Source organism: Cydia amplana, chromosome 5, assembly GCF_948474715.1.
Source record: "Cydia amplana chromosome 5, ilCydAmpl1.1, whole genome shotgun sequence".
Taxonomy (NCBI): domain Eukaryota; kingdom Metazoa; phylum Arthropoda; class Insecta; order Lepidoptera; family Tortricidae; genus Cydia; species Cydia amplana.
In genome coordinates this window covers 709,733-729,523 of record NC_086073.1, presented here as the reverse complement: position 1 = coordinate 729,523, position 19,791 = coordinate 709,733, and the positions used below count along the sequence as shown (strand labels likewise).

At 41.5% G+C, this 19,791-nt stretch overlaps 2 protein-coding genes across 2 annotated transcripts in view; one reads left to right on the top strand and one right to left on the bottom strand.

Moving 5' to 3' along the window:
* The window catches only part of LOC134647815 (long-chain-fatty-acid--CoA ligase 4), an 85,098-nt gene that overhangs the window by 59,061 nt on the left and 6,246 nt on the right, over positions 1–19,791 (bottom strand). Inside the window, exon 2 of the mRNA XM_063502142.1 lies at positions 4,041–4,079. Coding sequence (XP_063358212.1) covers positions 4,041–4,063 — 23 coding nt within the window. The 5' untranslated portion in view covers positions 4,064–4,079. The remainder of the gene's footprint in view (positions 1–4,040; positions 4,080–19,791) is intronic.
* On the top strand, positions 14,143–19,685 carry LOC134648206 (uncharacterized protein K02A2.6-like). The gene is made up of 2 exons (XM_063502689.1): positions 14,143–18,158; positions 19,627–19,685. The coding sequence occupies exons 1-2, from the start codon at positions 14,267–14,269 to the stop codon at positions 19,683–19,685; spliced, it is 3,951 nt and encodes a 1,316-aa protein (XP_063358759.1). The 5' UTR covers positions 14,143–14,266.

The window sequence follows — 19,791 nt, the reverse complement described above, 5'->3', positions numbered from 1 at the left end:
GCGCGACTATAGGCTTCGTACCGTCACATTCGGTGTAAGTAGTTCCCCCTATCTCGCATTACGCACAATCAAACAGCTAGCTCATGATGAAGCTGAGCGTTTCCCACTCGCCTCACCAGTCTTACTAAATGACGTCTTTGTCGACGATGTGGTGACCGGTGCAGATACCATAGCCGAGGCCCTCGCTCTGCAGCAGGAGCTGATAGGTATTTGTGCCACGGCCGGGTTCGAATTACGTAAATGGCAAAGTAACTCGCCCGCTATTCTCGCTGGTACGCGATCCCCAGATTCTCATGGTGAGCGGCGCGATAATGTTCATTTTGCCGAAATGGAAAATGACAAAGGGGTCAAAGTCCTTGGACTTCAATGGAATCCGGGATCAGACTCATTTAGTTTCAAAGTACAAAGTACTTCTAAGGCCTGTACGAAGCGGGCAATTCTCTCGGAAATTGCAAAAATTTACGACCCACTCGGGTTATTATCTCCGGTAACATTGTTTGCCAAACATCTAATTCAATTGCTATGGTTAGCAAAGGTTCCCTGGGACGCCGAAGTCCCTATCGATATAGTTAACTCATGGACGAGTTTTGTTAGCGAGCTCCCGCTCTTATCTCAAATTTCATTTCCTCGTCATATTTTTAATATTGACGACTTCGATTCAATCGAAATTCACGGATTTGCAGACGCAAGCCAAATTGCATATGCCGCATGTGTTTATATACGTCTTACGGACAATACCGGTAAGGTTCAAACTTATTTAGTCATAGCTCGAACCCGCGTAGCACCTCTTCGGATTTGCCTTACTATCCCGAAAATGGAATTAATGGGATGCGTGATCCTGTCAAAATTGATAGAACGAGTAATGCGTATTTACGGTGATCGCATTCGCCCCGATCAAGTGTACGCGTGGTCAGATAGTTCCGTCGCGCTCGCGTGGCTTAAGTCACCCCCGCACGAATGGAAAACGTTTGTCTCTAACCGCACCAGTGAGATTTTGTCCCGTGTTCCGGCGAGCTGCTGGCGTCACGTCCCGTCAGCTGACAACAGCGCTGACCCGGCGTCGCGCGGTCTGCTGCCCGCCGCGCTCGTACAAAATGACTTGTGGCTCCATGGTCCTACATGGCTCCAACAAAGTCACGACTCCTGGCCTATACAAAAACCGGTAGTAAACACAACTGAGGAAAAACGCAATAAAAATGAATCGACAAATGTTAATTGTGCATGTGTGTCCGCACTACCTACTTCCCCGGACGATGATACTCTTATTACGCGATTTTCGTCGCTAGGTAAATTAGTTCGCGTCACGGCATTGATATTTCGTTTCTATAATAAATGTAGAAAACATAAGCAAACGCTCCCGGAGTACATCACCGTACCAGAGTACTACTTTGCATTAAAGCGACTCATATTGATTACGCAACAACAAGTGTTCGACGACGACATTAAAAATATTTCGTCAAATAAATCCCCTTCCTTACGTTTGCGGCGTCTCGCGCCTATTATAGATAGTGAGGGATTATTACGCGTCGGCGGACGCATTCATAAATCGTTTTTACCTTATGAATCAAAACATCAATTAATTTTACCGAAACGACATCCTCTTACAAATCTTATCATTGACGATGTTCATATACACGAATTGCATGCCGGTCCGCAGTGCGTGCAAAACTCGCTCTTACAGCGATATTGGATCATTTCGGGTCGCGATATTGTGCGTCTGCGCGTGCATCGGTGTATTCCATGTTTCCGCGCACGACCTACTCGCGTGCAACCTCGCATGGGCATGCTTCCCTCGGTTCGCTTGCGCCCCGCGCGCGTATTTAGTAAAACTTCGTGCGATTTTTGTGGGCCATTCTACGTTCGCGCTAATAAAGTTCGTAATGCAAAAATAATAAAATGTTATGTTGCGGTTTTCGTATGTATGAGTGTTAAAGCTGTACATCTTGAGTTAGTTTCCGAACTTTCTACGGAAGGTTTTTTAGCCGCGTTGCGTCGTTTCACGTCCCGCCGAGGATATTGTACAGACATATATACCGATTGCGGACGTAACTTTGTTGGTTGTAATAATTACCTTAAAGAATTATACGCGTTCTTACGTAACGATTCGGTCATGAGCGCTCTCAACCAACAAACCTTAGAACAAGGATTAACTTGGCATTTTCAGCCACCGTATGCTAGCCATTTCGGTGGACTATTCGAAGCGGCTGTGAAGAGTTTCAAAACCCATTTATACCGCGTAATTGGTACACAAACGCAAACATATGATTCTATGCACACGCTGACCTGTCAAATTGAAGCGGTACTGAACAGTCGGCCGCTGTGCGTGCTAAGTTCGGACTCTTCTGATCCGTTGCCCCTTACGCCGGCTCATTTCTTAATCGGAGAGCCCTTAACGGCCCTACCGGACGTTTCCTTGATTGACGAAAACCCTAGTCGTCTTACGCGTTGGCGCTGGGTACAGCAAGCTGTCCAGCATTTCTGGCATCGATGGAGTCGCGAATATCTCCATCAACTGCAACAGAGTACAAAGTGGCTTCAAGATCGCGGTCCCGCCATCCGTGAAGGCACTGTTGTTGTAGTATGCGATGACCACTTGCCGCCGTTACAGTGGAAACTCGCACGCGTTCATGCTGTCCATCCGGGCACTGATCAAGTTATTCGCGTCGTAACTTTAAAAAGTGGGAACACGTTGTTCAAACGACCCGTAGTTAAGGTCTGTCCTTTACCTTTAGAATAATTCCTACTATCGTTACGACTCTTAATGTTAGCATTTAAGTTAGGTATAGGTTTCTTATCTTTCTAAACTTTCGTAACGTTACTTTTAAAAGTCACTACGTGCTTTTAAGGTGAGCGGCATGTTCCGTCGAGGAACAGATTAGTATTAATTAATTTCTATGCATATTTAGATAGGTATTTTTTCTTACATACAAAGCAACACAATTAGGATAGAATATATTTTCATGTATGTTAGCGAGATGTTTTTGAGTTGGCAACTACATTTATCTCAAAGCCCTTACTTCCGGCGCGACCTATGACCGCGCCACCTAGCGAAGATAAAAAAAAAACTTCTCTTGCCGTTGAATCGAAATGGCTGCGATCGCTCCGCGCTCCGGTTAAAATAATTTATATCTCGAGTTCTGTCGCTGCAATTTAAGTGAAAATCAATCAGAAAGTACTCAGTGACCCAGTGCCCCTCATGGATATATGCAGCTGTCGATAAAAGCAGAGGATTTCCAAATCACCATACATAGACCACCACGCGGTCCGCCAAGGCGCTTCTGGATTTATGTAAGTTTGACCTCTCAATATATATCGCCGCTACAGATTATTACAATGAATGGCACTACACTTATATGATAGTGTCCAGTCATCCCGTTCGTCGCCACAGGTATCCATTTCCACGAGTAGGTAGATATCTGTGGGGAGTGTGGGAGAGGTGACGTATAACGTCCCCATTAAGAGCCAACAGGAGCTGAGATTTAAATATTTTAGGTAAATATACCCGTCTCGCTAACGGAAGCGGCTCCTGAAACTAGTGCGATAAGGACAAGGCGAAAAATCCTGCGTAAAAATCTCAAAAATCGAGGTTTCGTACTCGACTGTTTCCTCCTCCAAAACTTAACCAATCGTAACCAAATTTGGAAATCTAAATGATTATAAAATTATCTGTGTCGGACCGTTTTGCTTTTTTGGTTAATTGATATCAGTTTTTAATACCACGCCTCTCATTGCGGCATAGTCGATTAGGCCATTTTGGCCATTTTTGAAGGGCTCTAGCGCCATAAAAAACAAAAATATCAAAAAAAGCAAAACGGTCCGACACAGATATTGACAATATTAATCTGTGTTAAAAAAATCATTGCTCTAGCTTCAAAACCCACGGAGGAAACAGTCGAGTACGTTTGTATGGAGAAATGACCACTCCTGTTGGCTCTTAAAAAGCTTTCAAGCGGCGGAACCCGGCAGAGCTTGTTGTTGTTGTTGACCTATCTCATAAACAGTTGATGTAAACATGTATAGTGACTGATGTAGGTACTTACACTTCGTTTTCGTCTATAAACATTTCTGTCTGCTTTGACCTGTAACAAAAGAAAATCGTTAAGTTAATAAATAACATTGATAAGATAAGATACTTATTCTTCAGCCCTAGTAGCACGCTCGCTTTTATCGTTTGTCACCATGCCTGTCACGTTCTAACAAGTATGTAAGTGCAAAAGTGACGGGCATAGTGATAGTGGATAAAAATGGAACCGTGCTTAGCCCGCAGGAAAAGATTGTTAAACACTGACATATCTTATGTACACAGTTTACAATTAATAAATACTTTACTTTTGTCCCCTGAATTATTTCGTTTATTTTTATGGATTTTTGTGTATTTTGATATTCTAAATTTTTTGTACTTAAACCTGGAGTTACCATGGTTACCAGAACTTTTTGGCACTGGGTTAACGGTTTAAGCGCTCAACCGCGGGTTATTGGGATGGTGCAAATCATCATTTCATCTGACGAGTAAAAGATTTGACACACTTTATCAAGCGACATTCGCATGCGATGTTTACTATCACCTATCGACCTTGACTGACCCGACCGAACCCGAACCAAAGATTAACAAGCTGGTTCTATTTGTATTCAATTACGTAACGGCAACATCATGGCATAAAAACTGATAGCGAACAGGAAGCTTGTTATTGGAAAACTCTAATTGGAACATCGGGTTTTATTTTTTGAGAAATAACAGATGTAACTTTATTCATGTTGACTTATTCATGTGAAAGTGTTGTGAAAACAAAACACTAAATTCGGTTAGGTATAACACAGACTGAAATAGAATAAACGAATGATATAATTTTGTCATTTGAGCTACTTCAGTGACTGACAGGACGGGAAAGACAAATTCTGCCAGTTTACTTTTCAAGTAGACTCTTAAACCCAAAAGGAAAGACCAATAGATATGCGATATGCCAGTAAGTATAACTTAAAAAAAAACCGGTTGGTCTGATAAAAGCAATACCAGCAGCAGCAGCAGCAGTAAGCAGTTCCGTCAGTTGCACTCGTTAGTCATATCTCCAGATGTTGTTTTAAATGCATTAGTCATCATTTATATTCTACGTTGACTGACTAAACTGAAAACGTGCTGAAATTGCAAACGCAAATTCGGTCATTGCCTCAGTGAAACCGGTTAGCTAAATATTCGGTCTAAAAAAGTTTCTATGAAAAACAGTGAACCACACCTGCGACGCGCCTCCCACTATATTTAACTGGCGGAGTGGACAGCTAACTCGAACGTTATTCTGCCTACGACAGTTACCTATGCTAAACACAATGCATTTGTAGAATTGCAGTTGCATATTTTAATGACGTTGCTTAATAAATGGATCATACAGATATTACAGATAGATATTTTGGACATTGTCTGCTTTTTTGGTATATATATATACTATCAAGTATAAAGTTAAGGCCGCCTGGCGGCCTTACACCTGTAAGTTTTACTTACGTAAATAGGGACAAAGCTGTTTGTTAGAATGAGATAACGATATTCATCTCTCATTCTGTGGTATAGCTGTGTCCATGGTATAATAATATACTCCGCCTGGTACTCTCTTCCGAGATTCGCGAATGACCTAACTGTCACTTGCCTACGTCATCATGCTGTTTACAGGTTCTCAAACTTTAAAATGTGGGAGAATTTTAACCAACGGTGAAAATTATTTTAACGGCATTAATTTTAAGTTATTCATGTAGAAACATAGTAAAATAAAACAAATCTATACTGCCCTTTTCACCCCTACTCTTACAGTTCCGAATAGAACAGCCAACCATTTTCGTAACAAAACATTAATTACCAAGCTTACGACGTGAAAAGTTTGGAAAACACTGCGACTGCTGACACTGAGCGAGAAGGAAATAACAATTAACACGCGTTCGACAAGGAAGACGGTCAGGGACAAAATGGCGGATTGTCAACTGTGACAGCGCTATCCTGTGTTGCCAGTAGTGTAAACAGAATTATCCGAACGTCTGAAATTTCTTTCGTGAATCGGAAGATATTGCTAACGAATAATGAAAAATGACGTGTTATTGTAAAATTTAAGATAAAATACAAATAAATGAAAAATATAAAATTATAAAGAAATATTTTAACTTATTAACCATAGATATAATGTACCCATGTAACATGTTATGTTGAAATAAAGTGGCAATGTTATTGTGACGTAGGCAAGTGACACTCTGGGAAGAGAAGACCATGTTTTATTAGACCATGGCTGTGTCCCTACTTACGTAAGTCAAACTTACAGGTGTAAAGGCGACCTAACTCACTAGAGTAGGTACACAACGAAGGCAGCAAAAATATCACACGATCTTATTTGTAGAGCCATAAGAGGGTTTCTCATATTTTTGCGGACTTCTAGGAGTAACATATTATTGCAGGTAAATGTACGATAGAAAAACTGCTTTGGGAGTTGGGAGTGAATCTTAAAAAGCTTAAAGGTAGAAAATCTATTTCTTACACTTAAGCCAAAACGGAGGAATGACACGGATAGATATATATTCTTTGCATATGCACCATTATAAGTATGCTAACAAATAAGCAAACTAAATAACATATACTAAACCGTGGATTTAGCATTTTTAGTAATATGCCTGTTACACATAATACATTAAATTAAATTAATTATATTGTTTTCGATAAACACGATCATGGAGTTGGTAACATTAAAGATAGGATGTTTCAATGTCAAGAGAACCGGGTCAACATCAGACCTGACATTGCCTGATAAAGTATGGTACCACACTGTTAATTGACAATACATCAACCTTAATTCAAAGACATTAAGGTCCAACTATTAGTAGTATGTATATTTACATTTAACGAATGTATGTAGGATCTGTCGCGCAAACATTATCGCGCTATGAATGAGTTAAGTCATTAATATTAATGAAGGAAAACTCACTTCATTCTGGTTATTACTTTTCACTAACAATGTAGCCTTACTACGCAGTAAAGAGACGATTTGTGATACTTCGGTAGAACAAATGCGAATTCTATAGTAGTATAACAATGTGCAATTTTCCATGGGTATTAGAACAATGCAAGTAAAAGATGATTAAAGATATTTATCAAGAAGATCTACTGGAGATCTATTTGAACTGATCTCATCATATTGAGAACAAAAGAAACACTTCCAAGTTCCATAGATAAAATAAAACGAAAATCGTTGTTTTCCTTCAACAAGTAATCACCAAGCACCTGGTAAATATCGAGGATTTCCGAGGTTCGAACTTTGGTTTGGGAGGACAGGAACTGATCGGCATTAAGTTGGTAAGACAAATTTAGAATCCAAAATTATTTATGAATTAACTACAAGTGATCAAGGCAACTAATTGAGACACAACATTAAGACGGAATTGAGACAACCTCCGCACGGTCGTGGTGTTAATTCCATTAAAACTGGGAAGACGGACCTCAATTATGCTTGGAATGCTTCGTGTAAATTAAAAGATTCGTATGAATTTCAAGTACTAACAGAAACATCCTTAACTGACCATCTGATCGTTGCAATATTTGCAACAAGGCATACGCATTGACGGTTAAGTGTCGGGCAAAAAAAGAACCATAAAAACATGTCACTTTTAAATGCCCCATGTAAAAATGTATGACGGGACATCGATATTTGAAATGAAAATTGTCTGTGTCCCTGACGTTGCTGTTAAGAGAGCTATAAAATATAAATGGCAATGATGGTATAGACATCTTCCAATATAGATTTTAGCGGTTGACGTCACGGGATCGGTGTCTGTTTGTCTTTCACATTCGTTTAAATTATCATGGCTGCTTCTGCAACTGAGAAATCGAGGTTGTACGAGTACCTTAACAGAAGACAGTAAGGTACATTCTTCATTTGGTAGCCCGGACGGCCTGCGATTAGGTACCGATCCAGTTTTGAATTCTTGTCAGGTAAACCTGATCGACAAGTATCGGGCACTTGAAGGTTTCTGGCACTGACAGTTCAAACCCGACATCGTATGACTAATTATGTTTTATCTGTATCAAAACTGTTGTGTTATATAAACAACACATTTTAATAGACGGAAGTAGTAAAAGATTAGGTTTTCCTAGTACATCTTCGAATGATCGGTCAACAGATGAGTAAGCAAGGGGTCAGTAGGTCAACGTGTGAATTTAATACAGCGTTCCGAACAGGAATAATTACTGGTAGATAGGTAAAATAGTTGAAATCTATGAAGATATTAAATACAGAAGAAGTGACGATTTTAAGAATTAGGGCGGTTTTAGACTAGCGTATTTTTCGATCGTTTCGGCGCGCTCCTATAAAACGCTTTCAGACAGAGCACCCACATCATATCATGGTTCATAGTGTGAAGCGAGCGTTATGGGTCCTGTCGGATCCGGATGGATCCTTTATTGTCTAAAACAATAAATTGCATCCCCGAGAAAAATACCCAAGTGGAATTTCTATGAGATGAGTTTTAAATTAAAACTTTTAATCTCGCCGGTTATTTTACTGTGCTGAGTTAGAAAATACTTAACCCCCAGGATTTACCTTATGAACGATTTAAAATCAGGATTTCAAGGTTTAACTTAAGCGACAAAAAACCAAACTAAAATTCCAAAAAAGACTTACTTCATCGTTTACGCCACTGACACTAAGATTGTGTTTATTCGCTGGAGGTACAGACGATCTGCCGTGCGCACGCGCTGCCAGCACAATACTGGGGAATGATGCCGCACGTGATCGTGAAGGTCCCATCTTAGTGCGAGGTGCAGACGAGAGGAAATCAAGAGATGATTAGCTTTGAGACGTAAGCAACGAATCAGGACAAGATGGATCTCAAAAACGGGCACCGGAAGAGATAGTAAAGGTCCCATATAGTGCGAGGTGGTTCATGTAAGTTATAGTTGAGGAACTGGGTGACCAACAGCGTCACGTCACATTAACCTTAGCGTGAAAAACGAGTTACTCAATATAAGTTAAGTACAAAAGGTATGCACTAAGCGACAAGCGGAATAATTCAACTTCAGTTAGAAATGTTTGCAATTCGAACAGAACGGAGTTTGAACTGAGAGCGTTCCGAACGAAACGACGGAACGTTCAGTTTCTTTTGTTCATTTCAACTTTAGCAATTCGTTTTTGCAAACACAAAGCTCTTTGTTGAGTTGTTAGAATGATGATCAAAATGGTTTACCAGTGTTCCTTAAGTATTTTCTCAAACATGTTCGGAAATGCCCGCATTTTTATTTTTTCGTTAATCGAACACGTAAGGTGTTAAAATTTTATCTTTTCATGTTGAAGTTATCGCCGCCTCCTAAGCGTGACGCAGTGAACCATAATGGAAGAATCAAGGATTATGCATGAAAACAACTATGACGAATACAACATACGCTGAATAAAAGCGCAACAGTAAATATGTATAATCATTCATGTTTCCAAACATGTCGGTTGTCAGGATTCCAAAACAATGTTACTTATTCCTAAAGACAACAGCTCGCATTCGTATACTATGCCTATCAATTCACAACAAGCCCACAATGGCGGCTCAAAGTTCAGCAGGCAATTGTAGTGAGGACGCGGACAAGAATGGCCTCAGGCACGAAAACATGGACTTTGACCATCACGGGACGGTGTGACACTGGAACCATTCATGGAAAGCGACTCGGGCTTTTTATTAGTTAGACCAGTGTACGTCTGACCTACGATTTTGTATAAATAGTCTTGTTTCTCCTCATGAGATTTAGGCCACACGGGGAACAGTTTTATAAGCCAAACGGTAGGATCCAAAGTAACATTTTGAAAGTGAGACAAAGGGGTAATATCTTTGTTTTGTTTAGTGATAATAATTGTAACTCAGTTAAATTTAAGGGCTCAAAGTACCTATACTATACCTACCTATACCTTTTCAGCGGAAGGATAACGACTGGTCAAAAGGCCTAGCCAATATGATAAGAAGACAAACGACGATCGATTAGAAAAAAAATATCGGGGTAACAGGTGCAACGAAGTCACGTATTAATCATTCTCAAACATATAATTTCACTTCCCATTAGAATTTTCTATTAACGATTTTAACTTGATTAGGCCCCCTGAAATGGTCGAAATAAGAAACAAGTGCAAGTCACTGATTTAAACTTTCACGATTTTTACACATTATTGAATTGCCCACCGGATCTTCTCCGACACCACGGGGACAACGCCGTCCTCGAAACGTCGGAGGTAAATCTTAAAACTAAGATACGCGATGAGGTCCCGTTGTGCAATTTAATAAAGTGCAAGTCGTTTTGTGAATGAAGATCGAGCGCTGTTGACAACGGTGGTATTACTGGCGTTTAGGTCAGGTTGGGATTACTTTGGACTTTGTTGACGGCCCATTCATCGTTTGTACCGCCGCTCGTGTTGATTTTGATTGATGAGACAGCATTACGTCAACATTTTATAGGAGTAGGTGTTTGTGCTAACCGAATGTTGTATAGTACCTACCTAAAGTGAATGGACTTGTTTTTAGATTCCAAATATCAATTCGATGCGGTAGATGATTTACCGGAACAGAATATATTATAATCTGGAATTCTTGACGACTTGATTACTACACATGGCACGTAAATGTTCACGATAGGTGTGAGTTAATTAAGTTTTAATATTCTATTCTATAAGTTATGTGGCCAGAGTTGAGTTGAGGTCGAGCTCAACCATACGATGAGGATGATCTCGGGCTGCATCATGCCAACGCCTACTTACTGGTTACCAGCTCTAAGCAGCACTACACCACCAGGAATTCGCAGACAAAAATGCCTATCAAGGGAGATCACCAAAATGTCTGGAAACTTATTGCTGCCTATCCATCAAGACCTGGACAACCTCAAAAATAGCCGACTCAATTCCCGAAATCCACCAGCCAAAACTTTCCATACACATAACCTGGCATGGAATGATAGTCAAGCGTGGGAAAAAGAATGGGAATCCCAGCAGCATAATGTAGACAACTCCATCTTTGAGTTTACCACACAGGAACGGCCCAAAGGATTTAACGAAAGCCGACAAATATGGTGTGCACTGAACCGTCTAAGGACTGGTATCGGCAACTGTGCTTACCTCTGGCACAAATGGGGGTTGGAGCGAGTCGGCGGCGTGCGAGTGTGGAGACCCAGAACAGACCATACATCATATGGTATTTCAGTGCCCTGTTACCAGATATAATGGTCCAGTTGAGGATTTTAGAAACCTGACAGTAAACGCGAGTTTGTACCTACGGAATTGTACATTTTGATGTTAAGTGTTGTTTTAATAACTGTGTGTACCTATTGCAATACGATAAATAAATAAGTAGGTACTTTATTTATTACAAATTATTTTGATTATACCGCCGAGATTGTTTTAGTTAGGATGCAGGGCGTGCCGAAGAAATAAGTGTACATTTGCTCAATAATAGACAAGATGCGTTCATCTCATGACTCTCATGAGACTATGGACATGGACTTTGCTATGTTTGGATCCAAAACAAACACACATCGACGCTATCGTAAATTTGCTCACCGCTTCAGTGAGGAACAATAAAATAACCAAAAGGATTACAACACTAGTTCACCCACCGGTGACTAACAGAGTCAATACACTCCTTTGTCTCCTGAACTTGCAGTACTAAATACAACTAATACATAGTGCTGTAACAATGTGAGGAACTGTGTCACAGGCATACACAAATGCACTGAGCGGGAAAACATTGTAATGAATGATAGAGCGTGTACATAGTCACCAAATATATTGGAACAGGGAAGGTGCTCTCAAATATATAAACACTATATAGTCACAGATACAAATATCTTTATCTCTAGTAAGTCAGTAATACTTGGTGCCGTAACAATGCGTGGAACTGAGTCACGGGCGGGTGATCTTTATAATGATATTGTACGTGTACAGTCACAATCAAATATATTGAACCGGACCAGGGGCGGCTGGTAGCTATGTATTATGGGTGTTCACTCACAATAAAAAACAAAAACTAAACCTACACATTCAATTAACCGTCGCAAAGTACCTAGATGTCGGTTTCCGTCCACCCGGTCATTGAACTCTCTCATAGATTTTCGGTATTACGAATATCAGGACGACCGATAGACGCCAACTGCAGTTCATTTTACAAATGGATATGTTTTTATTTCAATTTTATGAAAAGATGTGCTAAATTGTTAATAACACACCTATTTCGCTCCAAACAAACTCACCGCACAGCCGTCGCTCGCGCCCGCGCCAAACACAAAACATATACTTAGATAACACGAAAAACAAAATAAGCTAGTTACTTTTATCACATTCACACAACACAACCACGGTGTTTTTGCATATTGATCTGATTTATAAAATATATAAGTTTTTGTTTTTGACTAACATTGCTACGAAAGTTCAAGGTCGTCCATAATTTAACTCGAGTCGATTTTGTAAACTTTTTCACATTCTCACGTTAAATTCATTAATTTTTAAACACCTCACAACAAACAGATTATGTGCTTTAACTGTTTAAACTCTTGTTTCATTATTTAGAATGAAAAAAAGCCAAAATTGCATTCCCGCACATAATTTAAAATTGACTAAGGTCTGTCAACTGTCAACTGTATACAAACTTTTTACATCAATAATATTAAGCCGCATATCACATAAAATTGAAGATAGTCAACCAATAGAGCAAGCCGGATTCCGTGTAGGATATTCAACCATGGACCATGTCCATACATTGGAACAAATATACGAGAAATACAAAGAGTTTAAAAGGCCCCTGTACGTAGCCTTTGTAGACTACACAAAAGCTTTCGACAGTATAACACATAGCTCGATCTGGAGTGCGCTGAAAGACTGTGGAGTGAACAAAACATACATAAACATCATAAAAAATGTCTACAAACAAAGTATCAGCAGAGTAAGACTGGAAACGACAGGAGAAGAAATACCTATAAGGAAAGGAGTGAGGCAAGGGGACCCACTATCACCAAAGATCTTTATAGCTGTATTAGAAGGCATTTTTAAAAGAATAAACTGGAAAGACGAAGGACTCTGGATACATGGCAAGAGCCTCAGTCATCTCAGATTCGCAGATGATATTGTTATCTTTGCGGAATCAGCCACAAAACTAGAACAAATGATGCAGACTCTTGCAGATGAAAGTAAGAGAGTCGGTTTGTACATGAACACAGGGAAAACCAAAGTGATGACCAACAGCCAAACCAAGCCAATTGAGATTACGGGAAACCAAGTAGAATATGTAAACGACTATGTCTACCTCGGCAAACAAGTTTCGTTCAACACAAACAACAATGAAAATGAAGTAGAAAGAAGGATAAACTGTGCGTGGCGGAAATACTGGGCACAGAAAGAGGTATTAAAAGGAGACTATCCCCCAAACCTAAAAAAGGTCATTATGGACACTTGCATATTGCCCAGTTTGACATATGGTTGCCAAACATGGACCTTCACAGGCAAAATTCGAAACAAAATCACAACATGTCAACATGCAATGGAGAGGAGCATGCTAAAACTCAGAAAGATACAAAAAGTCAGAAACGAGGAAATAAGAAAGAGAACGAAAATTATAGATGCGCTAAAACAAGCCCTACAACTTAAGTGGAAATGGGCTGGCCATTTGTCCCGATACTTGGACGGAAGGTGGACCTTAAGAGTAACAAAATGGCCAGGACCAAGGGGAAAAAGAGGCCGAGGAAAACCACAAAAACGATGGGCAGACGACATCATACAGATAGCTGGAAAGAACTGGATGGAAACAGCAAAAAATAGAGAGAAATGGAAGGGTACTGAGGAGGCTTTTACCCAGCAGGGATCAGTGCAATCAAAAGTGCAACCAATTTAAAAAAAAAAAAAAAAAAAAAAAAAAAAAAAAAAAAAAACCAAATGATATTCAAAGCACTGAGAAATAAAGCTATAATAAAAAATAAAAAAGGTCTGTTTAGTTAGAAACACGTGACAACATCAACATGGCGCGCGGGATGCGCGCGCAAGGTCAACCGGGCTCGGAGCGCCGCACCGATTTTGCCTCTTCCCTCATAGAAAATCTTTCGTTTCACGTGCGGACCTGTGGTGAAACTTCTTGTTGCATATGTGTGCGTGAGGCTGCGTCCTCACGCTGTTACTTGTTTTAAATATATGTGAGTGCGCTAACGGCCGTCTGTGGTTTTACTCGCCCTTCCCGTATTTATCAGTGGCAACTCGCGTGCGCAATCTACCCGTCTCGCAAAAAATAAAACATGGCAAATGCTAATATCGGTATTTTAACTATTTTTGATCACGCTGGCCAAAGTTGGAAGAGCTACAAAGGCAGGATTCAACAATTTTTTTTGGCTAATGATCTGGACGAGACGACAGATGCTACGGGGAAGAAGAGAAAAGCCATTCTTTTAAGCGCACTCAGCGAAGGCACGTATAAATTAATTGAGGATTTAGCGTTGCCGAAGCAATTGGAAAGCGTGCCATTCGAGGACATTTTGACACTCTTGGACGGACATTTTACACCGACACGGGTGGGCTTCGGGGAGCGTCATAAGTTCTACTCCGCGTCACAGCAGGTAGGCGAGTCTCACACGCAATGGGCGGCGAGGCTCCGTGGTCTAACTGCACACTGTGACTTCGTGAATGTGGAAGAGGCACTGCGTGACCGGTTCCTGATAGGCATGTTGCCAGGTCGGGAGAAGGAAAAGCTTTATGCCCAAAACTTAAAAGATTTGACGCTCGCTAAAGCAGTCCAGTTGGCAGAAACTATTCGGTGTGCCAGCGCGGGGGCTGTGGCGTCGGGTTCCGAACCCGGTGCTGATCAGCTGTTGAAGATATCGAAGAACCCGAAGAAAACCGAAGGTGTCGCGAAGGTTCCGTGCACGGTTTGCGGTTACACAAATCATAAGACTGCAGAGTGTCGTTTTACAAATTTCGTGTGCAAAAAGTGTCATGTAAAGGGACATTTGCGTAGAATGTGTAAAGTGAAATACGTTAATATGGGACCAGAGGATGAGGGCGATGACGACGACGGTAAGATTTATTTTATTCGTTCATTTCGCGGAGAGCCTATGGTCGAAACCGTTACTATTCGTAAAAAAGAATTTAAATTTGAAATTGACACTGGCAGTGCCGTCACGGTTGTACCGCAAAATACATACAATAAGAGTTTTAGTGACATTCCCTTAAGATCCACGAACAAAAGGTTGCACGGTTATTCTGGGGAACGTATTCGGTGTATAGGAATGATTCCGTTACCCATTTCATATGCGGGGAGCACGCATTCGATAAATGCATATGTAGTCTGTGATGAGGGCCCCGCACTACTAGGAAGAGATTTCACTTCTACATTTAATTTACAATTAACCCCTGTGCATTATTGTAGTGACGAAACTATAGTTAAAAGGTTGCAAAAAGAGTATCCTCAACTTTTCTCGGATGAACTTGGGTGTTACAATAAAACTAAAATTAAATTAACCTTAAAGGAAAACTCCAAACCGGTTTTTATTAAAGCGCGGCCGATCGCGTTCGCGTTGCGAGATAAGATCGATAAGGAGATAGATAGGCTAGTCAATCTAGGCGTTCTCGTTCCGGTCGAACACTCCGAATATGCCTCCCCAATTGTTCCCGTATTAAAACGAAACGGAACCGTTAGACTATGTGTAGATTACTCGGTGAGTATAAATAAACAGCTAGTCGTTGAGCAATACCCGCTACCTACCGCAAATGAGTTATTTTCCAAACTTTGTGGTGGCAAACAATTTTCTAAACTCGATTTATCGATGGCATATAATCAGTTTATGCTCGACGAGCCCTCACAAAAAATAACGTGTATAAATACACACCGAGGCCTTTATAAATATACAAGGTTAGTGTTCGGTCTGTCCTCGGCACCAGCGATTTTCCAGCGTGCTATGGAGGGGCTACTAGCGGGCATGGATGGCGTGTTGTGTTTATTGGACGACGTGCTCATCACGGGCAGTGATGAAAAACAGCACCTAGAACGGTTGCACGCAGTTCTTAAGCGGTTGCAATCAGCAGGGTTAACCCTACAAAGGGAAAAGTGCGTGTTTTTTCAGAACGAAGTTTCATACTTAGGGTATGTCATAAATAAAAACGGGTTAAAAAAATCATCGGACAAAGTAGAAGCGATGGTAAATGCACCAAAACCTAAAAATGTTAATGAGTTACAGTCTTTCTTAGGGCTCGTGAACTATTACCGGAATTTCGTACCGGAAGCATCAACAATCCTGAGTCCGTTGTACGACTTATTAAAAAAAGGTATAAAGTGGCATTGGGCTAGCGAGCATGACAACGCGTTTGAAACAATTAAAAGTGTCTTAGCGTCAGATCAGGTACTTGCGCATTTCAATCCTAATGCGAAGGTCATCTTAACAGTTGATGCATCCCCTACCGGGCTATCTGCCATTTTATCACAAATCGAATCAGATGGCACCGAAAGACCGGTTTCGTTTGCCTCGCGCAGCCTTAACGCGGCCGAAAAACGTTACTCGCAGTTACAGAAGGAAGCCACTAGTATCGTGTTTGGTATACGTCGATATCACCAGTACCTGTACGGAAGGTCGGTACCCTTCGTTTTACGTACAGACCACAAGCCCTTAACCAGCATTTTTCATCCCGAGCGTGGCATTCCCGAAGTATCTGCGAATAGATTGCAGAGATACGCAATGTTTCTAAGTGGCTATAATTACGTCATAGAATACGTACGCAGCGCTGATAACAGCGCGGACTACTTGTCGCGGGCTTGCCTGCCGCCGCCGCGGGGGGGCGGGGAAGATGCAACTCGGGTCAACCCGCGCGATGATTGGGATCGAGCTGCATACATTTGTTTTGTCACGGATGGTAATTTGCCTATTTCTGTTAATGAGCTCCGTAATGAAACTAGTAAAGACATTGTGCTCCAACAGGTAATTAAGTATACCGTAAATGGCTGGCCTCATAAAATTAACGATAATAAAATAAAACCATTTTTTTTATGTCGCACACAACTATCAATTGAGAACGGGTGTGTTATGAGGGGCCATAAAGTAGTTATACCGGAAAGGTTGCGGGGGAAAGTGTTGTCTGAATTACATACCTCTCACTTAGGTATCGTTAAAACTAAAGCGGAGGCACGTTCAAGGTTATGGTTTCCCGGTATAGATGAGACGATAGAAAAAATGATAGGTTCGTGCGACGTTTGCATTCAATTACGCCCATCTCCGGCGCGGGTGCCATTAGCACATTGGGACCTACCCCCCACGGTATTTTTTAGGCTCCACATTGATTTTCTGGGTCCCATAAATAACCACACATATTTAATCGTTGTGGATGCATATTCCAAATGGGTGGAGGTCTATGATATGGGAAGCTCGACATCATCAATTTCGGTCATATATAAATTATGTGATTTTTTTTCAAGGTTCGGATTACCTGCGGTAATCGTAAGTGATAACGGTGCATCTTTTTGTTCGCACGAATTTACCGCCTTTTGTAACTTAAACGGTATACAACACATGACGTCACCGGCATACCACCCGGCCAGTAATGGCCAGGCGGAAAGTATGGTCAAAGTTATTAAAAAAGGAATCAAATCGAGTTTACTAACAGGTCGTAATGTACGGGATAGTAAGGTTAAACTATTACAGTACTTGTTCAATTACAGGAACTCCGTTCATTCTACCACCGGCTCTTCACCAACTGAACTAGTGTATGGTCGCAAACTAAAAACGCGTTTAGATTTACTGCACCCGGTTACGCCAACGCCCTCATCCTTATCGGTCACCCTTGCTAATGTTGTCAAAAATAAACAGTGTTCGCAGAATAACAAGTTGAATAGGAAGAACAATGAAACCTTTACAACCGGTGAACGCGTTCTATACAAAAAATTCACTAATAAAAACAAGTTCACTTGGTCGAAAGGTGTAGTTGAAAGAAGACTAGGTAAAGTTTTATACTTAATAAAAGACATTACTTCTTCAGTGTTTATTAAAAAACATAAAAATCATATACTTAAGTACAAAGGTACAGAAAGTAACTGGGACTATTGTGACGCACTGGATTGTGACTTACCTGAGACATCCTTACCCTCTGCACTTCAAACGCCGCCGCCGCCACCGCCGCCGCCGCAAACGCTGCCGCCGCCGCCGCCGCCGCAAACGCTGCCGCCGCCGCCGCCGCCGCAAACGCTGCCGCCGCCACCGCCGCCGCCGCAAATGCCGCCGCCGCCGCCGCAATCGCTGCCGCCGCCGTCGCCGCCGCCGCCGCCGCCACCGCCACCAACAACTCCACTGCCGTCGCCATTGCCGACGACAACCCATGAACCACCGCTGGGTCCATCACTCACGCGGACTATGGCCCCATCATCGGAAGACCCCGCAGAGGGGGAAAGTAAGGCAAAGAGCGAAGTGAGAAATGAGGCGATAAGCTCAGATGACGAGGAGGAATTCCATGAAGCGGAAGCAGAAGGCCAGACGCCAGATTTGCCAGATGTGGCAAGCAATGCGCCAATAGTCCCCAAAAAAATATTACGCAAGCGTACAAATGTTAGTTTTAAGAAGTATTTTTAAAAGAATTGTTTTAGATTAGTTATGTAACTAGGGGGAGGAAGTGTTGCATATGTGTGCGTGAGGCTGCGTCCTCACGCTGTTACTTGTTTTAAATATATGTGAGTGCGCTAACGGCCGTCTGTGGTTTTACTCGCCCTTCCCGTATTTATCACTTCTCTTTCGCTCTTATTGAATTTCCTATTGATCGAATGTACTAAATCTTTTTCCATAGGAGCGCAACTGTGTCACAGGCAGTTGCAGATGCATATTGCTCGGTCTGCTCGGGTGAAATTTATAATAAAATGACAATGAAATTCTCTATGCATAGATAGACGAAGTTGTGTTTTCCTAATCCTTGGTTGAACTATTATGGGCGCTGAATGCGTAAAGTGATCTTTCACCGCCCTGGAGCGGGACGATAAATGTATGGTTAGTGAGGCGGTTACCAGAATGAAACCCTTTCCTGTGTGCGAAGTAAGATGCTTTAATTCTAATTTTTACTTTCTACCAACTTCTAGTCTGCTATTCAGTTAAAATCAAGATCAAATTTTCATGCCCGCAGTAATTTACTTATTTTCAAATGTTCCGTGAAATTAAACTTTCACTTCAGTATAAGAAATCATCAAATCAGTCATAATGGTAAGTAAAATCTTGTCAGTGACAAGAAAAGACAAACAAAAACCCTCAAAAACCCGATAAGCCATTCAGAAGCCGGTTATACCTATTTTTGGGTCTATGGTTGATTTCTTATCGAGTTCTTTAAGCATGGAACCCTAACACACTCATTACCAGCGGTCCTGTGGCTCGGAGCAATAAACCTGCAGATAATGAGGCCGCACGCCGCACGCTCCTCAACCCTGCGGTCGTTTCAATGTCAAGGTCGCTTCCGAGCTACTTACACGGTTATCACACCACTCCTGTGTGAGCTAGACAGCGCTATACACGTATAGCTTACTCAGGCCGATTTTGTCTTTGTGATTCCCGACATTTTGAAAACCCCTGTCTTAGTGGATCAGACATAATCATAGGGTTTTTGGTTTATGCCATTACGCTCTGCTATACATATTCAGCAAACGTGGAAAACCACCCATCGGGCGTCCCAGATACCGTTGGAGTGACGAAGCCCTAGTCCGCCCTAGGAGCACCCAACTGGCGTGAAGTGGCGCAGAATAGGGCAGAGTGACGTTTTCTTGTGTCAGAGGCCATGATTCTTTTTGGGTCACTGAGCCAGTGAC